The sequence below is a fragment of the Pholcus phalangioides genome, unplaced genomic scaffold (genome assembly GCF_987345545.1).
Source record: "Pholcus phalangioides strain wild (caught in Gottingen) unplaced genomic scaffold, Ppha-v1.0 ptg000003l_1, whole genome shotgun sequence".
Classification (NCBI taxonomy): Eukaryota; Metazoa; Arthropoda; class Arachnida; order Araneae; family Pholcidae; genus Pholcus; species Pholcus phalangioides.
Genome location: NW_028301596.1, coordinates 20,888,187 through 20,911,581, shown reverse-complemented (window position 1 = coordinate 20,911,581; position 23,395 = coordinate 20,888,187). Strand labels below are relative to the sequence as shown.

The 23,395-nt window shown below is 37.2% G+C and overlaps 2 protein-coding genes and 1 non-coding gene across 3 annotated transcripts; all 3 read right to left on the bottom strand.

Moving 5' to 3' along the window:
- Positions 1 to 375: 375 nt before the first annotated feature.
- On the bottom strand, positions 376 to 7,263 carry LOC149088257 (uncharacterized). The gene is made up of 4 exons (XM_089246063.1): positions 6,941 to 7,263; positions 3,887 to 4,120; positions 2,629 to 2,757; positions 376 to 789 (listed from the first exon to the last, which is right to left on the bottom strand). Exons 1-4 carry the CDS (start codon positions 7,121 to 7,123, stop codon positions 601 to 603), a joined length of 735 nt encoding a protein of 244 aa, XP_089102189.1. The 5' UTR covers positions 7,124 to 7,263; the 3' UTR covers positions 376 to 600.
- Positions 7,264 to 8,036: 773 nt separating this feature from the next.
- On the bottom strand, positions 8,037 to 8,109 carry TRNAA-AGC (transfer RNA alanine (anticodon AGC)). The gene has a single exon. It is a non-coding gene; the product is annotated as a tRNA-Ala (tRNA).
- A 3,486-nt stretch (positions 8,110 to 11,595) lies between these two features.
- Positions 11,596 to 23,301, bottom strand: sll (adenosine 3'-phospho 5'-phosphosulfate transporter 1). The gene is made up of 2 exons (XM_089245990.1): positions 22,826 to 23,301; positions 11,596 to 18,562 (listed from the first exon to the last, which is right to left on the bottom strand). Exons 1-2 carry the CDS (start codon positions 22,956 to 22,958, stop codon positions 17,478 to 17,480), a joined length of 1,218 nt encoding a protein of 405 aa, XP_089102116.1. The 5' UTR covers positions 22,959 to 23,301; the 3' UTR covers positions 11,596 to 17,477.
- Positions 23,302 to 23,395: the final 94 nt, after the last annotated feature.

The window sequence follows — 23,395 nt, the reverse complement described above, 5'->3', positions numbered from 1 at the left end:
AAAACAATCCTGAAGTGGAGGTACAACAGAAGCAACAATAATATGACTGCGGAACACATTGCTACTACAGACAGCCCCCTCCCTGTGAGATATATAGAAAAAATATATTAATGTCAAACAGTGCTGTTCAGATTTGACAAACTAGGTCCTGATCTAACTAGTCCTTGTGTGGGGGAGAATAACTGATGTGACAAAGATGATCAATAGAAGACTACATTTTTTTTTTGTCAATCGTTCACTGTTATACATAAGGCTGGGTTAGAAAGATACAATGATATGATCCGAGATATCAACAAAGATTAGTGGATCGAATTTAATTTTTAACCAATCTGTGTTGATGATGTGATAATTGTTTAAATGAATCAAATACACGACTCTAATTGAGAACTCTTATTTATTGATAATTAAAAGAAAAAATTCTGTTATTTACACAATCGCACATAAAAAAATATTCAATATTTTTACAAAAATTTTCATAATTGCAATATCCAGAAACAACTAACAATATCTTTGAGCAACACATTTTTCAAATGTAAACCGGTCTGATTTTCATCATAATACATATGACATGATGCCAATAAAGCATCTACATTCACTCCGCTAATACTCTTTTTCAAGAAACGAAGGGTATAGACAGATTTTTTTCACACATTTTTCTTGAGCAACATCATTGTTCAGATTATAAAAAGTAGCATCAATGTGTTGTTCTTTTTGTCTCTTGTGAATGGATGTTGCCACACGAATATCCTGTTCCAATTTCCTAACAGCACGGATGTCAGTTTCTACTCGCTGAAAATAAATATTGCACTGTTTTTACATAATAACCATTTCATGTGTAAACACATATTTCTTTTTGTACATCATTTATGTAACAAACACGTATTTCTTTTTATACATCATTTACGTAGCAAACACGTATATATTTTTTCTTATTTATCTCATTCATATGAAACCTAAATGAAAACGCTGCTATTGAAACAAATCCTCTTTCATCAAGCATCTGTTTTACAGCCAATGCTTGTTATACAAATACAAATACAACGCCACAACAGGCAAATTGCCCAACGAGGTGGCTGACTTAAGAACATCATGGATCCCCGAGCCCCTACCTACTACTGCTACACCACACATGCACCCCCCCCCCCCGCGGAACCCCCCAACGAATCGGTACATGCGGGAATGTACGTGTAGTGCAATCTGACGTAAAGTTTGTTCCTGTGTAATGCTTGTTATGTGTAGTGCTGCCCCCAGTTTTACTAACTATGAGTAAAGTGTTATGGTTGAATGATCTACCGTTGTAGGACTGTTGCTCTCTGTGGCGAGACTTTTTAACGGGGAGATCGGCTCGCATTTGCGCCTTGAAGTTGGGAACCACAGAAAACCAACTTCAGCTGACCACCACTGTGGGGTTCGAACCCGGATCCTCGCATCACGAGTCCGGCACTATAACCACTCGACCACCACAGCGGCTGGATCGTTTTATCACAATAATCAGTATAAGTCCCAAATGTTTTAACATAATGACTATCCTATATGTTTTCTTTCCAATATAATGAATACTTGATATGATTTTCACTTTCAACAGATAATAGGGAGTCGTAAAAACAAACATAGACTGTATTAACTTTTAACTGACGTGTTGTAAAATTCTCAACTTGTTTTCAGTTTTTTTCACTGAATATATTTTGTTTTGATGTAACTTTGATTTTCAGGGGAACAAAGAGGGGTCCCAAAAACAAGCATAGACTATATAAGAATTTTAAAAATATATGTGCATGCCAGAGATAAATGGCACTATGACCAGTTAATGGCAATAACAACTAAGTTTAAGCTTGGAATTCCCACTAAATTAGAATAATCAATGAGGTTTTCAGCAGGATATAGACAACAATGTATAGAGTGATGAAAAATTAGTTTGATTTGCTCATCAGTGCAGGAGAAGAACGATGCAGTTACATAATGAAAACTGTCGACTGCTCTTTTGAGAGAAATACTGAACTAAAATTCTTTAACAATCAATTTGTCTTAAAATTGTAATTTTGTATGCTTTTTTACTTTTACGGTTTTTGTAAAAAAATTTGTAATCTATTGCCCAATCAACTTATCACAATAAATGCACATATTGAAACTAATTTTTATGATTAAAACAAGATTGGTTTCAAAGCTCTGTAATTTTTAAACCCCCAAATGCCAGTGAAATAAATTCAATCCAGTTCTCTTTCCTCACCATCAGGATGTTTTATTGTAACCCTACGAACCCCAATTGTTTTTCTTTTCACCCTTTTTTTTCTATACACCTATTAGTGATTTTTTTTCCCTCACATATAATGTATCATTCTACTAGATACACATAAGAGAACATGTAGGATGAGGAAAAAAGTTTTCTACTCTATCAATTTTTTTTTCTTTTATATATATTTTTCCTCTTTCCCCTTTTTTTTCCAGGGTTAGGACAAGGTTACCAGATTTCTTGCCGATTCGTTAAATAAAAATAATCCAGATTTATTACCAAAAGCTTGTTAGTGAAGTGGTTAAAGATTTAACCGGCTTGGTGTGAAAGCAACAAATGTTTTAGTGTAAAATAGAACGAAAAGTAAAAAATTTTTATCTCAAAAAATATAAACATACCTTATTGAAAGAGCTCAGCATCTCAAGACAGGAAATCATATTCTGTTTGGCGTATGCCCACTCGTTATTTTTTTCATCATAAATCGGACGATGTTTTTCCGTTATGAAATTGAACTTCGGACATTCTTTCTAGGAATTTGAAAAAAATAATAAAAAATTCCATACATTCAATATTTTTTTTGTCACAATACAAAAGAAAAATATCTAAGAACATTGATAAATGCAATGGAAATACATTTGGAAATATTTTAAAAGTGGGAAAAATATATTAATAAAAACTTTCTGTATGATAACCTCGTGTTTCTTGCATACATGTGTCATGTGCAAGCTTTTCGATTCTTTTTTTGTGACCGACAACAAAATTTTAAATTAACGTGTGGATGCATTATATTCCAATCCATCCCAGAATTATCTCGAATAACCCTAGTGTACATGATTTTTTAAACATGGAAAAATTTATCAGTTCTTAATTAATTTCTAGGTGCTGTTTCCAGATCTGACCTTAAAAAATGGCCATCACGTCCAGTTTTTTGCTATATGGTATTTAATTTTGAATATCGTCAAAATTTACATATTGAGGCTATACATGTGAAATGCCACTAGATCAGTGTTTCCCAAAGAGGGCAATAGAAGCTACGGGTTTAGTATAGGACACTATGAGTTGGTTTGAGTTAGGGCAATGAGAAGAAAAAATATTTGAAGGGGGGTGCATGGAACAAAAAGTTTGGAAAATCATGTACTAGATAATCATGTTTCTATATTTTGCCATCTAAAACTTGGGGTTTCTCGAAGATGAAAGAAAAATTTTCCGAAATTGAATGACAGAACTAAAAGGTGTATTTGTAGGTCCTCAAAGTATCAAGTGATTTTGTTTTCACATAGAGTTCGCTGCATGGCAATTATTCACATCAGCAATGAAGGGGTTTTCGGGGAACCACAAAGAGGAAAATTACCACAACAGCTTGTTCAATACCTGCTTTGTTCGTACAAAAATCTTGTATATTAAATGACTCCAAAAATCCAAAACCGATTTTTTTCTGATTTAACCTGAGAGCAGTCAGTGACAATATATCTGTAATAAATTTAGATATATATCTGACAATATATATCTAAAATAATTTTTTTTTGTTTTTTGATAACATGCTTCAAATAACTAACTACCAACACCGTACTTATCATACATCAAGTTTTAAAGAGGAAACAATAGAAATAAGTAAAAATAGAAGTTCATATAAAATATACATTAATGTGCTTTTACCAAACTTTTCCTCTCCTTTTGCAAATGCTGTTGTAGGATTTCGCAACAATGGAATGGGTATCGCTTTCTTTTTTCCAGCAGCTCGTGTAACATCTCTGAAAGTTTCGGCAACAGGATCTCATTGATTGCTTTTGATTTGCTATCACCCCTACTTTCTGATTTTGATTCTCGCTCGCATGCTTCCAAAGAAAATTCCCTGATAACCACATTCTCATTCACTAACTTTAGGTATTGCTATGTCCATTGACAAAAAATAAAAAAAAGTAAACAACAATGCGTCATTAATACATACTAGTAATAGGGGAACTACTGGGTTTGTCTTCAAAACGAAATTCACTCAAAACATTTGAAAAAATAATTAAATAAAACTAATGAAAGTTATAAAATACAAATACTGAAATTTCCAGCGTATAATGTGCTGAGGTTAGGCAACTGATCCAGGTCAATGTGTCGGGAGGGGCAAACTGTGTAAGTTCATTCGATCGTCCTGTATACTCTGCTCTTGGGAGGGGCAAACTGTGTAAGTTCATTCGATCGTCCTGTATACTCTGCTCTTGGGAGGGGCAATCATTCCTATCCTCTCCCCAACCCGTTTTCTGGATCTGCACCTGAGCAAAGGCAGACATCTTCAACTGCAAATGAAGCAGAAGCAGATATCTCTATCTGCGAATAGAGCAAAGGCACATGTCTTCAGATTCGAATGGAGCAGAGGCAGTTATCTTCAGCTCTGAATGGAGCGGATGCAGGCATCTTCAGCTGCAAATCAAGCCAAGGCAGATATCTCTATCTGCGAATAGAGCGGAGACAAAAATCTTCAGGTTTAAATAAAGAGAAGGAAGACATCCTCAGTGGCAAATCCTCAGTTTGCAATCCCACCACTGTACCGACCCCCCCCCCCCAAGCTGAAAGTTGCGAGGGCCGGGTGAACGTGGAGGGGGGCAGGTGTTGTGTCACCCTGAAATTGTCAAAATGATGTGTCAGCAGCTGTTTTGCTGGTGTTACAATGCAAATCTTGATAAACGTAGTGTGGATAGCACACATTTCTATTGAAGTGCCAAAATAATATGGATGCACAAAACATTATACCATCGGCCAAGTACAGCATCATTTACTTGTACAATTTTAAGAACTTTTTTTTCCGTTCCCCAAAAAAGAAAATTCCATTGCTTTAGGAATATCCATGCAAATTCTCACGTCATTCCAACCAGTGGTTCTTAATGTATAGTGTTTTGGAATCAGAACTTTAGTTATAATCACCCTGTATATACCTGATTATTTTACCCTGTATATATCTAAGTGTTTCAGGGAGCACCATGGTGCTCACGAGCAATGGGTTGAAGATACCTGCCTTACAGTACGAGGTATGCTGCTTCTTGTGGAAAGAAAATGTCTGTGATGTAAGAAAATGTAACTACTAGTACACTGGTCTTTGTCCTTTAGGAGAAACTGGTGTCTTTATTAGATGGACAAAGACGATCTGATAGAACTTACGAATATTGTGATCAGAGCCATATTATATATTTTAATCAAGGTTAAAGAGAAGATAAATTACGAATTATGTAAGCTCTCGATTCGTTAATTTTTTGTAGTTCTTGGGAGAATGTGAAATGGCTGCTTTTTATTTTCAACTTGACTTCTTTTATGCCAAAACCTTAGAGCTCAATTTTTTCCACTATTATCAACATTGAATCTTGTTTTGTTTATTTATTTTTATAACTATCATCCTGGTAGTTCCAGAGGCATTCATGCATCAAATAATTCCTCAATGAACTTCATTGTGATGTCTTCAGACCACTTGAAATTGAAACTTAAAATGGGAGGAGATTACGGAGAGTGAACTTGTTCATGCCAAGATCAAAATAAACATCCACGTGAGACAGCAAAATAACCCCTCCAAGTGACAGGCCACGCCCACATGCGCATAGGTCTACTTAACGGACCAAATAGAATAGTCTTTGTTTCATTAAATTACTTAATCACTTATCAACTAAACCGGTACAAGTGCAGTATAATACAGATCATCAAGGGTACTATAAGTCGCCAATAGTGGCGTAATGGCGGTGCGTTGCCATTTCTTCTCTCTTGCTTCTAGAAGCTCCCATTACAGACGTTCTAGAACCATCCATTATAGATGGCGCTCGAAGTGCGGACAATTCAAATGGATAACTATGTTTTTTCTCTTTGTCCAGTAGCATAACGTCATGCCGCTGTGGTGGTCAAGTGGTCATAGTGACGGACTCGCATCGCGGGGACCCGGGTTCGAGCCCCACCGTCAATACAGTGGTGGTCGGCTGAAGTTGGGTTTCTGTGGTTCCCAACTTCAAGACGCAAATGCGAGCCGATCTCCCCCATTAAAAAGTCTTGCCGCAGAGAGCAACAGTCCTACAAACAATACAAATATTCAGTCATTACACCTCACTCACTTCACTTCTGAGATATAGATGGCAGCACTAAAAGAACATACACAACACTAGATACGCACTCAGACTGTTAGGTACACATACTTACACTTCCGGCACAACTCACTAGGTAGTAAATTGCCCATGGCGATAGACCTGAGTTGTGCTAGGCTTGAAAAAAAAAAACCATCACGTTATTGTCTCATCAACCGGATTATCCCTGATTACCGCGTTGTATTTTTCTGACACATTTCTTTTTTGTAATTACATTTTCGTTTGGCATGCCTTCCGCCTTTAGTGTCATAAAGAAATATTTTAAATCATTTGATCATTTTTGTTGCACTACTGTCATTTTCTGCAAACGAGGGCTAATTAGACCCCCCCCCCCCCCCGGGAATCTACAATTTATTGCCGATTCCAAACAGCAGGCTTTTTTTTTATACTCATCGAGAAGTTGGCGAGCTAACCCCTCAATGGAAGGGCTCCCTGTGGTAGCAATTTTTTCTGCAGTCATGTCGCCGTTTCTGTTGCACCCGAGTGTCAGGAAAGTTTTCTGACAAGGACGAACCGGGTATCAAACCCATTGTTCAGACCAAGCACTTCATAGCAATACACGTCAAGCCTTTTTTTTTAGATTTGAAATAAGTGAACTCACTTCACCGAATCGAGCAGCAAGTTTCGAAGCCAATTCGCTAGGAATTAGTTCAGCGCTTATATCTTCAACCTCACGGATGATATGTTGACAGACATCCGTGAGCAAGTGCTTGTCACACACCACGACACCGTTTCCTCTTCCTTCATCAGATGGCGGACTTGATCTTGGTTCTGAATCAGCCATCACAGCTTTTCTCTTTCTTTAATTGTAAATGTTGTATCGTAAAGCAATACAAAACAAATTAACGTCCTTTCTGTTGATCGCAAAGCAATCGAAAGCCGCCAAAATTTCTAAACAACTTTCAACGTTGCCACTAAACTAATCTATATATTCTAGAAACCTTGAAACTAATTCTTAACTGCTTCATTCGGGATCAAAAACCTGGATTTCATACTTATCAGAAATTTGAATATTGTGACCGCATCGGACCATGAATAATATTTAATATTATAAATATTAAATTTTATATCATTATAAAATTAAGAATATTCATTCATCCGTGCACGCACGAGGCTTTATGAAAATACATGAGATGACCATACATATACTTAAGCTGACCATATTTCTTCGAGAGAAATACGGGACATTAAGATTCCAAATACGGGAAAATACGGGACACTGCCGACTATCGCCAAAAATGACGCCAAAACCAAACAAAGTTGCCAAATATTGTTGAAATGACAGAAAAATCAAAATGGTGGGAAATGAACCATTACTGCAAATTGAAGTGGATTAAAATGAAGTCCACGAAGAAAAACGTTCACCAAGATGAATGTGGGAGATTAATATTCTTATTTATAGATGTAATTATCATGAAATAATTTATGAGTTGAAAAATAATGTCAATCTTTGACTTCAATAAAGAGTAAATATTCATGTAGGCTTCGTGTAAAATACGGGAAAAACCGGGACACTTTTGCCAAAAAGTCGGGACGACCAAAAAAACAGAAAATACCGTGACTGTCCCGGAAATACGGGACGTATGGTCACCCTACATATACAAATATCCTCTCCACTTATCAATACAAGATTCATTGAGAGATTGGTTATTTGTGGAGATAATTACAAATGATGTTTGATGAAGAAAATTCATCACTGCCCCCACGGGGGACTCGAACCCCGGTCTCTCGCTTGCTGGACGAGTGCTCTGCCATCTAAGCTATAGAAGCATATAGAATGTTTCAACCTTGGAGCGTATATATATGTAATAACCAGTCTCTCAATGAATCTTGTATTGACAAGTGAGAGGATATTTCTATATGCATGTGGCCATCTGGTTGGCCTATGTCATTCACGAGCTATTAGTTGGTTGCTGGCGCCGTCCATGTACGGTGCCTTTCAACATATATATACGCTCCAAGGTTGAAACATTCTGTTTCCATAGCTTAGATGGTAGAGCACTCGTAAATGCGCTCGATGGTAAAGCGAGAGACCGGGATTCGATTCCCCGTGGGGGCAGAGATGAATTTTCTTCCTTGTAATCTTCATCTCCACAAATAACCCCAGTAGCACAACGATATAGTACAATATTTGCACCATATTGTTATATATCGAAATGTCAGAGGAATATCAGATGTCATAACTATGATATAGAACGATCTCGTCTTATATGGTGCAAATTATTTATGATGTTAATTGATCAAGCCTTTAATTTTTCAGCCGAATATGTATTTGATTCCATGTGAATAATCTCTACTTTGAAGGACAGCAACTTGGGACAATAAATTATTTTAATATAGTTTGAAAAACATAGATCTATATCGTGCACCTGACAAAGATCTATATCAGATTCTCGATATAGACCTGATATAGATCTATCAAAGAAGACATAGCTCTATATCCTGAACATGACATACATCTATATCGTGAACCTGACAAAGATATATATCAGATACACAATATGCTGATATATCAACATATTGTGTGCCTTTAAATAAAAATATTTCCTTCAAATAAAAATTTGGAGAAAATTTAAAGTCGAGCGTACAATTTTTTGTTTGAATTGAAATTAAAAACATTTGAATGAATAATTTTTATATGAAATTTTGATTTTAATAGGATTGATCATTTCGTCAGTTATAATTGAATCCTTACTGTGTATGTTTTACATCGTAGATGTTGGTATTTTAGGAGGAGCGAGAACTTATCCACCGTAACTTTAATTGCCACTTTATAATTGCACATATTTTTTAATTTAAAAAAAATTGCTCTTGTTTTTGTTGTATGTGTGTTTTTCTTAAAATTATTTTTTTCCTTTGATGTTTTCATTTTTTACCATATTTTTCACATATTATTTATTCTGTATTTTTTGTTTTATTAGCATAAATTAATAATTTTAAATAATTAATATACTACACAATACATTAATTTGTTTCTTGTGTTATACATAATTTTTCAATTATCTGCCTCAAAATGATAAATATGTCTCACAATTTCTATTTTGTAACTTTTGTGCATACATGAAAATGATTAAATTTGATTGATAATACAAGTAAAAAAAATGTTACTTATTAATTAACTTGTGAATTAATGTTATAATAACAGGTAGTAATCAGTGCTGTAGTGGTGGGTTGGTAAGGTACGGGGTTAGACATTCACGATATAGATCTATTTATCTCCAACTATGCCTTTTTTAGCCAGAACGATATCGTGGCCCAATATAGATCTATATTGGAAACTGAAATTTTACGATATAGATCTATATCTTTGTGCTACTTGGGAACCAGCCTCTCAATGAATCTTGTACATACATATACTGTTTTTGGTTTTTTTCCCCTCCCAATGGAAAGATGCTAGAAATCCCAAGCTCGCACATCCGCCATATTGGTCTGGTGTGCTGCAGGGCTACTCCACCGCACACCAACTCCGGTCATTTATTGCCACGCGGCAATTTCCGGCCAGTGGAGTTGGGGAATGGAGCCGCTATCTATTGGCGGTCGCCCCAAGCCAATACCAGCTAGAGCAGTGGTACTGCTACATTGCGAGCGAAGTCTTTCTGCTCTACCTGGTGTTGCCCAGGCTCGGTAGGTAAAGAGTGCCGCAGGGCTGGAACTAGAAGGGGTGGGGACTAAGGGGACAAGTGACAAACTTTCAAAGGGCGAAAAATTTTAGGAGGGAACCTATAGGTAGTGAGTAGTATAGGAGTTGACTAATTCCTATCATTAAATAATTGAATTTTACTTGGGGGGCTGCAAATCATATCCCTCTCCCGAAAAGGCCAGTGTAACATCAGTATTATCACAACAGCCAATGGCTGTTCCATGCTACTTTTTTTTCACAGAAGAGCTTTAAAAAAAGATTCATATACGCAGAGTACAGTCGTCGTCTAGGTCTATCTTAACAGCATCATGTGGGGACCCTCGGTGAAATGATTTTTCTGAGACAACGCCCCTCCTACTTGGCTAGAAATAGCTCTGCTTACCAATTCGCATGCTTACGCACAAAATTATAATCAGATCTCACATTTTCATAAATCCCTCTCTGCACTTTAGCCCCCTGGGTCGTGCCCATGCGTTGGGATGGTACTGTCCCAGTCCGCAGACACCTTCCGCTAAAAACACTCGAACCCCTTCAAAGAAGACTAACTTATTTCATTCCTGTAAGTGTCCGTTTTAATCGGTACCACTGTACTTGGAATATTTTGAATAACCAAGGTGGCCACATGAGTTTGTAGGCCATCTTAAGAATGACCTATTCCCAAAGTGCTCCAAGATCATCCCGTTGAGCCTCAATGCAACACGTTTAAAACAAACAAGAATTTGAATGACTCATAATACAATCATTTTTTGCCATGGGTTAGTAATCACCATGGCAAAAGGAGACACATGCTTTGAAAAAGGTTGAGAATCAGATTCAGACACATGGATACGGGTGGGGGAGATCATCTCCCACAAAAGAATTTGGAAAATTGGCCTGTTCCGTAAAATACAGAATGATTTAACGGATCTACACATCGCCTTGTCCATGGGCGGAGATAAGGGGGGGGGGTACGTCCCCCCCCCCCGAGTCAAAGGTGAAGTTGACTGATCTAATGTACATATGAATTGAAATCATCATCATCATGCCCCCCCCCCCAGACTTCCAAGTCTATCTCCGCCTATGGCCTTGTCATATTGTGTAGGATGGTCAAGATTCTCATCCAGGTCTATAGGAATATACCACAAATTCATTTGCTATATCCAGTTCCCGGATTCGACTATACACCCATTATTGCATTTTTTTCCTTGCAGATCTATTGAGCAAAATTTCAAGCTAAAAGATGGAAATCCCCCTTCCCCCAATATCTGCCACAATCATGGCTCTCCCCTCCCCATTCTGGAGCAGTGCCCTAGGTTGGGATCTTTGGCGAGCCCCCAAACCAGACTTTTCATGGATAGAGTAAATTTATAGCATTAAAAAACAAGAAATGATAACTGTCCTGGGCTTCAGGACTGGAACGGGGACATGACCACAACCTCCTTGATATATATATATATATATATATTGGGGGTTTGAGCCCTCAAAATATTTCCAATAACTTTACGCCTCTGCTTGTGGCGAAACATTCACACTCGGAATACTAAAACATGTTCATCCTGTCAGATGCAAGATTTGAGAGATTATTTTGTTAATTTTGGTAGAGACAGAAAAAGGAAAAGACATTCGCAAATATTAAGTACACATTCATATAAATGTTTAATCAGCTTGATTATAGAAAATAAAGTGTTTCAATAAGAATTACCGAATACAGAAGTTATGGAAAAAGTGACAAAATCAAAATAACAAATTTCTATGATTATCGATACCAAATTATATTGTCTTACATTATTTTTGTAAATATGAATCGACCTTTAATTTTCAGCAATTTTCAATACTCACAAAGTTTACAGATTTTGTACAATCATTACAATGACGTTTACAGAAGCTGCTGGCAGTAGTTGGAAACCACAATCATATATAAGAATCTTTTACCCATTTTTCTTCTTCTAGCAAACAGCGTGTAGATAACAAAGTTCTCATTGATAAAGTAAAGTTCTTAGTACCATATACATTCTGGTATTATAGAAAATTGATTTTAAGTCTTATGTTTCAGTATAAATAATGTATAATGTTCAAATCATGTACATGTGACTTGGGTGGGTTCCTGCCATAATTCAGACAGCTACAATCCTGACATGTCAAAATAAATTTCATTAAAAAAATAAATCATATCTGACTGAAATTTTATCAACAAGATGAGTCAGTACAGAATAAACAAATACAATAGGATCAACTGAATTTTCTAAATTTTATTTTCAACAGATAAATGCTTTGTTTTTTTTGTCGAAAAAATATCGCACACACTCAAAAGATTTCAACAAAAAAAGCAAAGTCTGGCTCATCCGATGAATTTATTATTTCATTCTGTACACCCCCCCCCCCCAACTCCCTTGGTTTTCAAGTACGACATACTAAGTTTTCGACAAAAAAGAGTGGGGCAAGTGTTAAAAATATAAAAGAAATTGTTCAAAAAATTTATTTGATCATAATACTGTACTCATTTATTTTGTGCAAATATATGCTGTTTATGAATTTTCAAAGTCCATAAATTAAATATTTTTCTAATGAAATTTATTTTGAAATGTCTCCATTGTGGCTTTCAGGATTGTTATGGTCCACACCCATCTTGGATATTTTTGTTCTAGACAAAAGTGACCTGAATAAATGTCAATAATTTAATAAACGCACAAGTATACACAAGGACTGGAGAACAGTAACAACAGCTATGTAGATATCATGCAAGTGAGCCACTTATACCACCCACATAGGTTGATTACATATCCACTCTACTTTTTCTCTTCTCATTACATGCCTAATGACGTCAATAATAGAGGCTATTGCAAGCAAGCATTCCAACCTCAGGCCCAGGACTTGACAAATCAAAAAGAGAGAAAAAAATTAAATTAGGCACCAGTCAAATGTTTTTGCAGCAAAGCATGGTTTTTTCTGAAGAAAAAATAGTCCAGAATAATGTTTTTTCTTTTAGCCTTTTCTGGGGCTTAACATGATGATTACTTCACTTCAATGTTGGAAAAGATATTATGAAATCAGAAATTTTTGTGTTCTCCTTAGGCATATTCAACATTTCTGGACTAATACTATGAGTGATACAACCTGAAACTTGGCACAGATTGGTTAAAAAGACCTGAAATTCAGGTTTTCGACCCATTCATGTGAAGTTTCAGGTTGTATTGCTCTAGTGTGCACCCTGCCTTAGACCCTAATTTAGCCAGCAAATAAAGAAAATTTTACGTGCCAATGATTTTCTAGTTGTCATGGCATCCTGGCATTTGTCAAGCCACAGAGGAACAGCAGAAGGGGTAAGTAGATAAAAATTAATAGCACTAAAGGTTGTAAAAGCACGGAAGGGCTACCAAGGACTTAAAGAGAGGATTCCAGGGGTTCATTGGGTAAGTTTAGTAGTTACTTTGTTTGCAGTTTTATTTGCTACTACCAAAGCTGCTCTGTGAAATAACATTATCTAGTAAACTCATCTTTCGCTCTGCTAGTGCAAGTAAATTTGAAGGGTGGGCTACTTCTATACAGTGAATTTACAGTGTAAAAAACAAAAAAATGATAAGAATCCTCTTGGGCTGGAGCCCTGTTAGCTCCACCCTTGTGGGGGGGGGGGCATAACAAAGGGCAACAGTGTTACCAAGGAAGGATTCCAGGGGAAATACCTCACAGAAAAGTACCACAATAAGCACAAGCCTTTAACCAAAGGATGATAAAGAGCACTCGAGAACATGCAGCACAAGCCATGGTTCAATCCCTGGGATTGGGAAGTGGCCTATTATTACGAATGTTCTCAGGATTCAATGTTCTTCTGACTTAAATGAGATGTCCCAGTGACATTACCTTTAGAAAAATTGCAGACAGACTTTGAACACAGCATGTTTTTTGTGTGCCATTGGGTAATGTGCTACCATACACCAATGGTGTATTTCAATGGTTCTCAAAATGTGCATTGCCAACCAATGTCAAGGGCATCAGCGAGCATTTGATATTGATATGTCTGTTCAGTGAGTTTGAAGTGGTTATTTGTTCTATTCAGTGGAGCTGTGAATCAACGTTGACTGGAGCAAGGAAATTGTGGGTGGAAAAAGTTTGACCACAACTGGTATACTTTGTCAATTTGTGCGCACAGAAATATTTTTACCATGTGCTGTTGCATACGGCTTAGAGGGAGGACTAGAGCTGGTAACTGTGTCATCAAAGGCCTCTAAAATTCAGACATCATATTCTGTGCTCTCAGTAAATAAAAAATAATTGTGTCACTATCTAAAAACCAACCATCACATGCATTACAAAAACAAAAAAAATATACAAGGAAGTTTTGTATATTTTAATCACAATCCCACATGCAATCAAGATATAAAATATGCCATAATATTCACTGCCCACTTAAAATACTGCTAATGAATAAAGGAGGTAGAAATTTTCATGGTCCAATCACTCCAATTTTTAGTTTTCTCTGAACACAATAGGAGTCGTGACTCCAAAATAACAGAAAAATTAGTAATAATTTTTCCACTGAAAATCTGGATTTTTACAATACAATCACATTTTTTTAAATCCAACTAAGGCATTTGATCTGATTTTTTTTTCTACTCTCCAAAGATACTTTGCATTGTTTTAAATACAAATAAGGCAAAACATGAATAAATTTCTTAAATAAATATTGTTAATCCTTGAACATTATGGCACAAATCACATAGCTAGGCAGGTTTTACTTTAGTCTTTATTAATAATAAGGCCTCCTCACACATGGATATTTTAAGTTGATCTCCTGCAGCCTAGAGACTGGGCAACTCAAGTCGAATCCTTCTCACATAGTACTACTAAGAAAAATTCAGAACCCAGGAGGTGAAAGAAACTGATAAAAAACGTTATTTGTGATGGTATCACAACCCACTATGATGATGGATCTTGTCAATCATGGGCGAATACTATGATTGACATGAAGATGCAGTTCACTTGAAGTGTAGTGGCATAAGTGACAGGTTGGAGGTGAACTATACCCCATTTCTGTTTGAAGCGCTTGTATACACTATTGCTATATTGGGATTAACATTGAACAAAATGAATAAGTTGGGATACAGACAGAGGCCAAAGATTGTGATGCTGCATGGAACAGATCTGGTAGTTCACTTGAATTCCAACGATCTTTAAATCAATGCTGAAGATAAAATTTCAGAACACTGGAAACATAACAATTGCTAAAAAACACTTGAATTTCAAATTTTCCGATTTCGTGGAAATAGTTCACTATAAACTTGCGGCACCCCTTGACTGATACCAAAATTATTATAGAAGGTATGGCAGACTCAGGGTGACAATAAATACTATAGAAGGTAATCCAGAGGAATTAGAAAAAAACTGAAAGCAAAGAATGCTGACGTAAAAACGCGGTCATATTCTGGAGCAAACTGAGAGGATAGGTTCCAAATTATTTGCAGCTGTTGCTAGTATGGATGATGCTGTACTGCACCGTAAAATTTATAAATTCGATCTAGCTTTTTGACCATCTCTCGCTCAAAAATTTTAGAAATATTTCACATCTATCTGTTGCTTCGTAGTTCACGTTTAGTTTTCAGGTTCCAAACAGAGACATAACGAGAAGTAACCTAACCCAAAGGTGTGGGGAAGAAAATTTTTTATCCATATCAATCAACAAACAATGGCAGAAACAATAAAACACAGAATTTTTGAAACATGCCAGAGTAATGTTAAGTTTTTTTGGACTGATCAACACATGGGAAATTTCTGAAAATGAGTTACCAATTCTTGTATCATTTGAGTTGTAATAGCTCAGTATAAATTATAGTCGACTTAAGCAAATGTGGTCATCATGTGTCGAGGTATAGAGGTTTTGCCATCCCATTCAAATTTAATATTGTGCAACCATGAAAATAATAAATGTCAAGTTACCAGGGTAGTTATGGTTGCACTGTATTTAAGTAATCAGAATGTTTTCAGAAGCCAGTAAACCGGTCATGTAGATTTTCTAGTTACCAATACTCCTACATCCCCTTCTGAGTAGCATCAAAGAAATACATGCATGAGGTCGCCTGGACAGAATCCTCTGGTATCCAAACAAAATCAGTATCCACATGTGAGGAGGACCTTAGGCACACAATGAACACAATTGGAAAAAAAAAAGTTTATTTTTACATAATAAAAAATTTGAAGACTTAAATTTCAGAAACAGTAACAAAGGTGGGGAAAAACAAAAACAAGTAATATACACTTAAACACTCGGGTACAAAACAGGTAAACATTTTGTTACTTTAAAAACTTTCTCAATGTAAAATGAGATTCTTTCTTTCTAAATGCCTCTTAGAGATTATCAAATAACGATATGGCACGTTTAATAAAATAAATCTGACTCGAGAAAATTTCAAAGACTCAATAACTAGATGCGTATCAAGCACAAAAAGCTGTTGAATTTTTTTGATATGCTCAAAATACAAAAATAATAATGGGGGGGGGGGAGGAAGTTGCAATGCACTGAATATTATATAAGGGTGGATCAATAAGCAGAACAGTGACTGTGATCTGGTTTGTTTTTGTATGAGTGTGGCAACATTTCTGTGTAGAAGTAGAGTGAACGTAAAGAAGGCAGCCCCTACTGGGAAATGGACTTGCCCTATGTAATTGCTCGGAAGCATGTGATATGCGCTGGTCATCTGCAAACAGTATTATCTGACAAGCAATCATTTTTTTTTTCATCTGCAGAATGTTTGCGAGTAAAGAAGAGCAATGGGTTATTCTACTTTTACTGGCAGAAGGAGTTAGAGTTGGCAGAATGCATTGGTGAATGAAGACAGTGTACATAGATCATGCACACTCATTGACTCATATGCAGGACTGGCACAAGCATTTCCACGACAGACAGGAATCTGTGAATGATGATATGTGACCTGGTCAAGGTCATCTCATTACAGATGCTTTAGTGAAAGAGGTTGACCAGATAACCAGCTCAAACAGATGATACCACATAAAAGACGCCTGCAGGAAAGTGGGAATGAACTTTGGTTCTGTTTGTGTCATCATTACAGAGAAACCCCACTACAAGAAAGTGAGTGCACAATGGAAATGCTTGTGCCAGTCCTGAACATGAGTCAATGACAGAGCATGTTCTCCGTACACCTGTCTTCATTCGCAGATGCACTTTATGAACTCCGACTCTTTCTGCCACTAAAAAAAAAATAACACCATGTTGCTCTTCTTTACTTGCAAACATTCCGCAGACACAGATGAAAAAACAACCAATTGTCTGCTGGAAAATACTGTTGGCCGACTGCTAGCACATATCACATGCTTCCAAGCGACTACGTAACCCAAGTCAATGTAGTTATTGCCTTCCTTACCTTCGCTCTACCTCTACACAAAATTATTGCCACACACATACAAAAATAAACCATATTATAAGCACTGTTTTTATTTGCTCCACCCTTATAAAATTTTGTTTCCTAAATTTTACAACATCTTATCTTACTATTACTAATGGGATCCATCACACTTTCTCCCCACTGCTTCTAAGTACTTCTTTCAGCTTTGATCTGTGGTTAAGATATATTCGCAGGAAGACAGATGCGAAAACGATTACAACCCCTAGGATGCCATTTATACTCAAAGCATGCTTGTATATGATACAAGAAAGTAATATAGCTAGCGCCTGTCTAACTGTCATCATGATAACAAACGTCACCGGACCAAAGTTATAAATAGTGTAAAATATGAAAAGTTGACCAGCAGCAGAAAACGCTGATAGCAACAGGCAGTCTGTTATGAATGATGGGAATTTGAAGAAGAACAGCACAGAACTGGTGAAACCGCCTTGCTGGAGGAGGGATACAGATGTGAAGATGCATGAGAAGAAATTAACACCGCACATCATTTGGACAGATGACACTTTATAGGATTTGAATAATTCGCCCTGCCAGTTGGAGGTGAAACTATCGCTGACCATATAAATAACTAGGATTATGAGACCGGAAAATGAAGTTGAGGTTATTTGCTGGGACGCATTGGTTGTTCCTCTCGATAATAGAAATAGTGTCATGCCCACCGATATCATGGCAGCCAGTGCATATTCATGATTCCTGTATGTTTTCTTTGACACTACCTTACCCATGAGCATGACAGGTATTATTTTAAAAGCTTTTGCCAAGACTTGAGTGGGGAAGCTAACAAATTTCAGCGCCTCATACTGACACCAACTACTGACAATATTGGAAAATGAACAGTAGGAATATTTATAGAGTGGCGATCTGTGAGGGGGCTGGACTGAGATCAATAAATACGTTCCTGAAAAAATAAATGCCAGAACTCTATTAACAAATACTAAGAATTGAGAATCGGAAAATTTCCCTATATCACCGGCTTTGTTACGATACTCTTGAGTCATAACTTTCTCTTGAAGAACACCCCATGTCAGGTACGAGATCTGTAGCCCAAAGAAACAGAAGAGTAAAAGAAATGCTTTCCAGCTGGTTGACTTCAGGTTACCCTTGGCAAACGATGAATCATTCTCAACATTTGGGTTACCATCATTACCATAGACAAATGTCCGTATCAGGTTCCAGAAGCAATTTGCACCTGCAAAAATTGAAATAACAAAAATAAAATTACTGAAATAGATGTATGGTAGTTAAAATTTATTGTTAAATGCATTTCATTTTCATGAATTAAAAAAAATCCCTCCCCCATATGGCCTCACAAGACTAAATGGAGGCAGGACAACCATTAATCTTCTAGAGCTAATTATCTTATTTAGGCTAAAGTTACGCTGGGGAAGTTATAAAAAGTTTTTGTATGGAAAGGTGAATGCAGCACCATCTATAACCATGTGGGTGACAAATCGTTATTTCGTCAAAATCAGAATCTTGGGAACAAAAAGATAATCTGTATGTAGAATTCACAACAGGCAAAACGCCCAACGACGTGGCTGAGAAAAAGATGCCCATAACAAATATGCATGTCATATTTCTAAAATACAACAACCCAATTAAAAATACAATCATAAAAATTAAAGACTATATATAAAATATTATACAATGCCCATAAAAAATATTCATGGTTGTCTTATTCTAAGTAGTTATCCCAATGCAGAATGTTTTGTATTGTTCTGCAACAAGCCCTCTGCTGACTGGAAATGTTCTGCTTTAAAAATAGTGTTTTATATACCTTTTCTTGATATTCTTCCAGATTGTTCTGCAATGTACGTTCACATGACGAATCATCTACCCCAGAGCTGTAACTACTCTTTCAGTTGGGGCAAGCATGCATTTGTCTCCCCCCTCCCCGTATTTTGAAATGCATCGTTAACCCTTCAAGCGGTTTTCCAAAATTTCCTGATCCATATTATAACTGCTACATTGGAAATAAAAGCGTTTAAAGAATCTGAGATATTTTGGGGTGAACAAAATGAAGCAGATCTAGTTTGACAAGATATCTCGAGATTGCCGCTGTAAAGGTTAAAGGAAGAGTTCAGTGTTCATCCTGGTCCAGCACTCATGGCATCAAACCTGCGTGACTAGCATCCTTTTTTCCAAGGACTTGCAAGGAATGTACAAACACTGCAAACTATGTACTTACATACAGTTTTTATACTACACTTATGAGCACTTTTTTATAGTACATTTTTGGCACTCTTGGCTTGGAGCAGGGACTATTTCTGCATGGACAAACGGGATACATGCTCAAGGCCCCACAAATTTTCAAGGCTATGTAATTGGATGTCTTTTGCATTACAGGTAGAGGTCCCTTTTCATTCCTCTGTCTCAAAGAGCAGTTTGCATATAAGGGCCCCCCCCCTAAAATTTAATATTTTCCCAGAGCACGAACTCAAGGCAGTGGCTGGGAGGAAGTTCTGCCAAAACCCTTTGACTTGTGAGTTCTCCGCCTCTGACATAATTTTGAGTTATTGCTTTGTTAAGAAGTCATTTAATCAAAGCATTTTTATTCTGTTTTGAGACCCCAAAAAATTTAGTGGCCTGGTGCGGCTGCACCCTTCATGCCTGTGTAAGTCCGGCCCTGGTGCCAATGTTATCTACCAACCAAGATTCAATTTCCTTCTTACTATATCTTATCCCTTTCATTAATGCCGCTGTTGTCAGAGTTACGCTTGTTTCATGTGCTACTTCTGCTGCCATCTGGCTTCCACATTATGAAATGAAAATGACTGATGCCTGAATTTTTATGTTATGAATATATCATGTTGAAGGTTTGCCTGATCTCTGCAGAAAGACTATTTCAAATGGAAGACAAGCTCATATTCATGCCTTGCAGTTGGTTTTTCAACTTCAGCCAACAACTACTTTGAGGCAAATGGGTTTCAAACACCTGAATTCTCCCATTGACAGTCCAGCATGATGTATACATAGCAATGGGGCTCTTAACCTTTTTTCCCACTTTCATTACCAGACGTGCCCCACTCCTCGTCTGATACAGACACCAGAGTATTCCTGAAGGACACGCCTGGAAAATCCAGGCAACTTTTTCTTTCAACAACAGATGAATAAATAAATCGTAATCACCATCAACGAATGGATGTATATAAATTCTTAATCGCCAATACAAATCAAGAATAGATGACTTGATAATCTTCGTTGTTATGCCGGGATCTATTATGTCTAAAATAAAATTCAAATGAAATAGCAAATGACAATATTATTAGGATTTTCAATTTTCATCAGTAATGCAATTGATTGATCTGCTTTCTTTATTGACCTCTAAATGGCTGAAATTTTGTTCTTCCTTTTGTCCACAAATACATTTTTGGCTCAAAAATCAATGAAGTCTTAGATAGCAGGGCTTAGATATTTTTTTGATTGTGATCGAGTGGTGGAGAACCACGACCTTGGGCATATCATGTGCCATCAATCTTGTTTGAGAGGTAGAATATGATGGATTCTTTGTTCCGACCTCTGTAGTAACTAGCTCTTTTGTTATGCGGCTTCTAGAAATGCCGCAGTGAGTGTTCATAATGAAGAGCTCGCATTGCAAGGTTCCGGGTTCAAACCCCACCACCACCATAGTGGTGGTCGGCTGAAGTTGGTTTTATGAAGAGGGGTTCTTAACCTGCGAGTTCACACCCAAACTTACGTCACAGAGGCTTCCGAAATGGGTCGTACAAAATCACTGACAATCTGCCTATTAATTTACTTATTGGCTACATCAATTTAAAAAAGAAAAGAATAAAAGAGTATTCAATAAGCATTTTTAAATTCAAAATGAAGCCCAAGGGTTCTGAAGTTGATCCTGTTATTGATTCTGGATTGCAAAGGGACCAAAACTTTTGTTCGCTTACAGTGTCTGTTAGTTGAGCGTAAAATGCATTGAGATTCATCTGAGTTATTCAAAAAAGTGTCTGTTGTATCAATTCCGTACAAATCTCTCAGCTCCTAGGCTGTGATCTTTGGTGGGTTCCTTTAGTGTAGAAAAACAAAAAATTATAGGCTTAAGAATCATTGCAGGTTCTTGGGCTGGAGTCCCTTAAGATGCTCATCCACCACCATAAAGGCTACTACTAAACCACACATGCACCTCGTTCATATTCCTCTGCAGAACTTCTAACCAATTGGTACATGTGGGAATGTGCGTGTACGTCAGGGTTCAAGCTATGGTCACATTTTTTGCAAAATATGAAAGAAAATCGCAGAATGCGAAAAAAGTAGTAGTTACTTTCGCAAAAATGCATACAGGAGGTACACAACGAGTAGACATCCAACCATCAATCATTACATTAGGGGTCATTCAAGTATTAGGGGTCATCAGCATTGGGGGGGGGATTTCGGATTTGCTGACAAGGGGGGGGGGGATTTGAAGGTTGCTTACGTCAAGTCATCAACCACCCTTTTTGAAGATATGAAATATTCTAAGCTGCTGACTAAATTTTGCTCATAAGGGGTGGAGGGAGTCAGTGTTTTGCTGGCAAGGGGGGGGGGGCAAAAATGGTTAAAAATCTGCTGACTTGAATGGTCCCTTAGCATTGTAGCATTTTGCTAAAGCTCCCCCCCCCCCATTTTCACTTTTTTGCAAAAGGAATTTTTTATCCAGCTTAAACCCTGGTGTACGTGTAGTGAAAAGTGACATGAAGTTTGTTTCTGTGTAATGCTTGTTATGTGTAGTGCTGCCATCTGCCACCATTTTTTCTAACTATGAATGAAGGTAATGATTGAATAATTTATCGTTGTAGGTCTGTTGATCCCTGTGGCAAGACTTTTTGGGGAGATCGGCTCGCATTTGCACCTCAAAGTTGGGAACCACAGGAAACCAACTTCAGCCGACCACCACTGCGGCGACGGTGGGGTTCAAACGCGGATCCTCGCGATGCGAGTCCATCACTATGACCACTCGACCACCACAGCGGCCTATAAAGGCTACTGTCAGGACCACAAGTTCAATCCCAGAAAAGAAAATAGATATAAAGTTCTTTCCCTACTCAACCTAAGGCAGCTACCAATAGATGGCACCTTCATTTCTGACCAAACTTGATTGTTACTGTATTGCGATATGACCGGAGTTGGTGTGTGATAAATTAGTAGGGCTGAAGTCCTGTTATCCCATCGTTGTGGGGAACATGAGAAACAAACAATGGTATCAGAGTGTATATATACACCAAGGGTTCTTAACCTTTTGTGCCAATAAGACGAAGGCCATGGACCCCTTCGCAGAATAATATGCACAACATAATAATGTACAAACAATACGTTTGCAATTATCTCGTTCAGGATCACAGACCCGTGAAACCTTTTCAAAGACCCTTGGTCAACTATCTTACATACATCCACATAAACACCGCTTAGGGTGAGCCATAAAATTAGATCGATAGAAGGATATATGCAAGGGTGGTTATACCTCGAGTGTCCAAATACTTTGTTTTCTTGAGGTAGTAAACGGCCAGAGCACCTGGCACCGCTACAGTGGAGTAGCCGAGGAAGTTCTCGCAAAGCCTGAAGAGCCAGAAGCTGCTCCATTCAATTGTCATCATGGATATATGTTGCGCACAACACTACAACTCCAACATTTCAACCTGATTAATTAAGATACCAGCTCAGACAAACTATAAATAAAGTAACGAGACCGCTCGAATTTGTTCAAAATTAGTCCGCCTGACAATTTTCTGCACTATTTGCTGACACACCGGTCGCCTAAACAGATGTGTAAACAACAGACAAAACAAAGCGGGCAGTTACAGTTTGTTAATGACAGAAGAAGGGAGATAGGTGTGGAGATAGGAAGAGATAGTGAATCAGTTTTTGTGGTTATCTTAATTTATCTCTGTCTCACTAACAAAATATTTTTTAGATACACGGTGTTTTTGTGCTTTCCGTAGCTAAAAAAGCTAATTAAAAACAGTTTGATCAGTTTACACTGTCGGAAAGAAAATCTTTTCATCTCGTTAAATAAATTTAGAACTTGTGCTGC